The sequence below is a fragment of the Leucopleurus acutus genome (assembly GCF_964270905.1).
Source record: "Leucopleurus acutus genome assembly, chromosome: 21".
NCBI lineage: Eukaryota > Metazoa > Chordata > Mammalia > Artiodactyla > Delphinidae > Leucopleurus > Leucopleurus acutus.
Genome location: NC_139163.1, coordinates 13,254,635 through 13,259,303, shown reverse-complemented (window position 1 = coordinate 13,259,303; position 4,669 = coordinate 13,254,635). Strand labels below are relative to the sequence as shown.

The window sequence follows — 4,669 nt, the reverse complement described above, 5'->3', positions numbered from 1 at the left end:
GAACAATCCTTTCGGGGGAGCACGTCTCCCAACCCGGTCGCTGCCGGCCTCTCACCAGGTTGCCCAGCGGCCCCTAAGCTGAGCTGATTTGTGCGCCAAAGGCAACTCCAGTTTCCCGAACCCTTCGGTGCCGACGAGTAGTTGTCATTCGAAGATAAACTTCATCGTCTGTTGTTTCTAAGCCACACTCGGAAGCTACCTCCTCTACATATTTTTTACCAGACAGGTTGAGGCCGTAAACCTAGTCACGCATCCCGATGGTCTGAGTTTCGGCGCGCTCCAGACCAGCGGGCATGTGGTGCGCGCGTGTCCGGGGCCTCGTCCCGGGTTAGGGAAGGGCGCCCAGGTCGGAACTGGCGAAAGTCCGCCAAAGCCAGCTTGGGGAGGGTCCTTCGATTTGTACTTTCTGAGAGCTGAGGGCCCTGTTCCTCGAGTCTGCCCTTCCCCCAGGCAAATGCCCAAGGTGCGCCCGAGGCACGTGCGGGTCTGGAGCCCCGGGGGAAACGCGAATCCAGCCTGGAAGCGACCCCTCCACTTAGCCTCCCCGCCTCCTCAGACACCGCAGCGACCCGCCCCCTTCCCCACCCAGACTATTGAGGGCCGTCACCTTGGCCCCTATCAGCCTTGCGCCCGAGACACCTCGGAGGGGGTGGGTTTTGGAAGAGCAGAAGGTAACAAGAAATCCATCTTTCTGGTACCTTCAGAAAACGTTTATTGCCAAGGGGGAGATCCTTCAGAAGACTCTTTCGCTTTTGGCCTTCCCCCACCCATCTCTTTTGTTGGCACTGTATTTACACTTGTACAATATACAGTATTTCTCCCAGGCAGCGCCCGAAGCGCAAAGAAATCTGCGGGCGAGTCGGCGTCAGAGCACCGCGGGGTGCTGGGGCGTGTGCAGGTTAAGGGCGTTGGGGTGGGCGTGGCCGATCAGGTTGAGGTAATGCCGGTCCAGGCTCTGCACGGGCGTCAGGAAGGGGCTGTGCTGCTGCGCAGGGCTCGGAAGAGGCACGGACGCGCTGGGCAGGTAGGGCAGCGCCGGGCTGCGGGCCGCGCCGTGTGGCCAGGGGAAGGACCCCGGGGCCGCGCCCTGCGGGAACACGGACGCCTCACCAGGGCTATGGCCTGCGAACTCGGGCCCCGGTGGGTGCAGCTGAAAAGAGAAATCCGGCTCCGGGAGCGAACCCAGCGGCTGGAAGGCGGGCTCGGCGCCCAAGCGGGCCTTGGACTGCAAGAAGGCGAGGATGCGCGCGTACTTGGTGTCCTTGGTCTCCATCCTCTCGACGGTGGTGAGGTAATGCACCAGGTTCTTCATGCACTCGTGGTAGCCGTAGTGGAAGTAGTTGGCAAACTCCGCTAGCAGTTCTGCTGGAAGGGCGAGAAAAACCGTAGAAAGAAAAAAACTGTGAGCGCCCTTTCCGACCGGGAGCGCGAGGCGGGGGCCAAGCACCTCCCATCACGTTTCCTGGCCGGAGTTTCTGTTGGACGCCCGCCCTCTCCTCTTGTTACTCTGGAGACTGGAAAAACGCCAGCTAGCGACTTCCTTTTCCTTAAGAGTCTGACCCCACCCTCCCCACCTGAGAGGAGACCGCGGAACCTGTATCCCCAGACACCTGTGCTCCAGTCCCCCTAGCTTTCACAGGAGTCCGCTCCCACCTCCACCCCGCCCCCGCCCCCGCCCCGACAGCATCCAGAGAGCGAGAGACCTCTAGCGAGCGCCGCTTCACTCCCACTCCCGCCCCCAGGTCTCCGTGTGGCGCACGGTCCCTGTCCAGGTTCCCCTTTGCGCAACCCGCGCCCACCTTTTTCCCTTCCCCGGGGAAAATCAGCGGAGTGCAGAGCTCTCAGGTACTGAACGGTCATCTCGAGGATCTCCGCCTTCTCCAGCTTCCCGGAACTCTGCAAAAGGAGGAAGGGCTCCTCGAAGCGGCCCAGCGGGTGCCGGCCAACCCGGGCAGGCTGGGTGCAAGGTTTTATCCGGAGAGGACCAGCGAGTGGGTCGCTGCTGTGGATCTGCGCGAGGGCCGCCCGGGGCTCACTCAGCGCTCAGGCACCCGGGAAGGGAGCCCACACGTGCAAGGCCCTCTCAGGCTCCAGACTCCCGGCATCACTGCCGAGAGTGGCGGCAGAGGATCCCCAGCGCCAGCACCGTTTTCTCGGCCGCCGACGTTACCTGCTTCGCCAGGGCCATGGGCACCGTCTTGCCCAGCTCGTTCAAACAGCGGTTAATCCGGTCTCTCCTCCGCTTTTCTATCACTTTGTGGGAAACGGGGGTTCTCTGCGAACAGAGGTTTGTACGTTTAGGATGGCTTTGCCCAGAGAGTCGTGAAAGGCACGGCTGGCACAGCTGTCTCCCAGCCCTCAACGCTGCCCAGGGACTCCCCCCAGGCCCCTGTCCCTCCACAGTGGGTCACATAAGCTCTGCCTTCTCACACCCGCGTTGGTGCGCTCCCTTTCCAGCGTCCGCTGGGCCACACCGCCGTGCTGAGCACCAGGGCAGTGGGGACGTGGCCACCAGCCTCCAGGCGTGGGCTCCTCCCTGACTGAGGCGTCCCCTCCCTCTATCCTCATCCCCTTCCCAAACCACTCAGGATTCCTCTCCAGGAGAAGTCCCGTGTGATAATGTCCCTGCCCGTCGGTCCAGCCAGGTGGTGCTGCGGGCGTCAGACGCCCCCACCCTGTTGGCGCAAGAGCCATCTGGGCTCAGCCGACTCACTTTGCGTTCCTTGAGCTTTCCTGACATTCTGGTCAGTACGCGCCCTCGGGAGAGGCGGTGGCGCGAGGCACCCGTCCACTTTTCGCCTCGTGTGCCTCCTCGAGTGTCCCAGGTAGACTGCAGCCTCCCATCTACCAGGGGCTGCCTTATAAAGCGGTCATCCAGGGCTCCAAGTGTATTCACGACTTGAATTATTCCATAGGATTAGGGGAGCTGCGTTTGGGGGATGCATGCATTCAAGATCAGTTTTTTTTTTAAAGTTAAGAAAAAAAAATTAGCAGCCGAGGGGGGCGAGCTGGGGGCAGATCAGCTTTGTTAATCCACGTGGCCCTTCAAAGGACACGTGACCGGCGGGGGAATAACATTAGCATGGCAACAGCCGGGGCGGGAAGGAGGCGGTAAACCTGCGCCGGCGGACGAGCGAGCGCAGGGGCGCAGCGGCCGCGGGCGCCGGGGGGCGAGGACCCTCACAAAACAGTGTCGCCTCCTTTAGTCCCACCGCTGAGTCTCACACGATTGCCTGTTTACAAATCCCAGCAAGCCCGCAGTCTCAGCGCCGAGTGCGTTTTAAAGCCTGTCCAGAGTCATTAAAGTAATTAAGTAAGCCTTTAATAGGCTGTTCCGCCGGGTTCAAGGGAGAGCTCTTGGAGACGGAGGCGCCCCGTTTGTTCCCAGGCTTTTCTCACACGACTTGGTGACACGTCCATCTCCCCCCTTTTTGTTTACACCGCTTTATTTGTCCGGACATCCCGGCAGGTGTGGGGCTGCGGCGGGCACAAGAGGCTCCCGCCTCGCCTCGCCCCTCCCGCAGGTCTTTGGCACGCGACGCTCCCCCCTACTCCCTGACCACATCGCCGCCTTTCTTTTCTCCCCCCCTCGGGCTCTCTCTTCGCGGGGGGAAGAGGCTCAATTTGTAGCCTATTATCCTATAAGGAAAATGTCCATTGAAAAGTATGAATAGTTTCATTGGGCTAAATTTTAATAATGCCAGAGGGTGGGGGAGGAAAGACAGGCAGGCGTGTGTGTGTGAGTGTGTGTGCGTGTGTGTGTGTGTGTGTGTGTGTGTGTGTGTGTGAGGGGGGTGGTGGGAGGATTGGGGGGCAACACGGAGAAGAGTGGGCTGAGAAGAAAAGGGGGAATGCAGCTGGCCCAGGCGAGCATTATGCGACGTCACCTGCGAGAGGGGGCGCCTACAGACCCCTATTCATTTGCCTAATTTTGGTCAATTTAACAAACTTCAGGAGAAATTATTGTGGCTTTGTCAGAGAGGGTGAAGCCTTCTGATCGAATTAACAGCATGTTTTGATCCGGTAAATGTCATTAGAAAGGGAGAAACAATCGCGCTTAGAGGGCTCTAAGTAATGCGCCCAAGTGGAGACGCCAAAGCGCACGGCTCACAAAGGGAGCAAGTAGCTGCCACAGGGAACTTTTGTACCCGCCCATCGCCCAAGTTTTGACACAAAAAGGCATTATTTCATACTTGAATACGTTTAATCCAACGATTGTCTATTTTCTGCAAACATATTTTCACAGCATTGTTAACTTTTTATGTCTCCCTTTCGCGGGCGCCTTAAAGTTTGGGGGCGGGAGAGCGCAGACACTTTGGGCATCAATATTTGTCACTGAAAAGGGCTCCGTGAAGTTAGGGAGGTTGATCTCTTTTTTATGGTTTTAGAGAGCGAATATATCGGGGGAGGAGGAGGGAGGGAAGGCACGAACCGAAAGGAGGGAGGAAATTTGCTGGGCTGGCGCGAGGGGCAGGAGGGGGGCGGCGGCGGCTGGGAGCTCTGCTCCGCCTGCGCCTCTGCGGGCAGCCGGGCCCAGCAGCCGGGGGCCTCCTCCCCGACCGCCAGGCCTCGCTGGCACTTGCTGCGCCGGAACCCGAGTTCTGGGGGCTCCAGGCTTGCGGGCTGTGCGTGGGGGCCAGGTTTCTTGCAGATGGAAACTGTAAAAATG

At 59.7% G+C, this 4,669-nt stretch overlaps 1 protein-coding gene across 2 annotated transcripts; it reads right to left on the bottom strand.

Annotated features, from left to right (window-relative positions):
• Window positions 1-865: 865 nt before the first annotated feature.
• Window positions 866-2,740, bottom strand: HELT (helt bHLH transcription factor; the record flags this gene model as incomplete). 2 transcript variants are annotated; one of them, XM_082863741.1, is made up of 4 exons in its annotated part: window positions 866-1,365; window positions 1,800-1,896; window positions 2,171-2,275; window positions 2,714-2,740. In XM_082863741.1, 4 exons carry the CDS (start codon window positions 2,738-2,740, stop codon window positions 866-868), a joined length of 729 nt encoding a protein of 242 aa, XP_082719867.1. The 2 variants fall into 2 exon arrangements, with proteins under 2 accessions (XP_082719867.1, XP_082719868.1); XM_082863742.1 differs by having other exon boundaries at window positions 866-1,362.
• Between the last annotated feature and the right edge of the window lie 1,929 nt (window positions 2,741-4,669).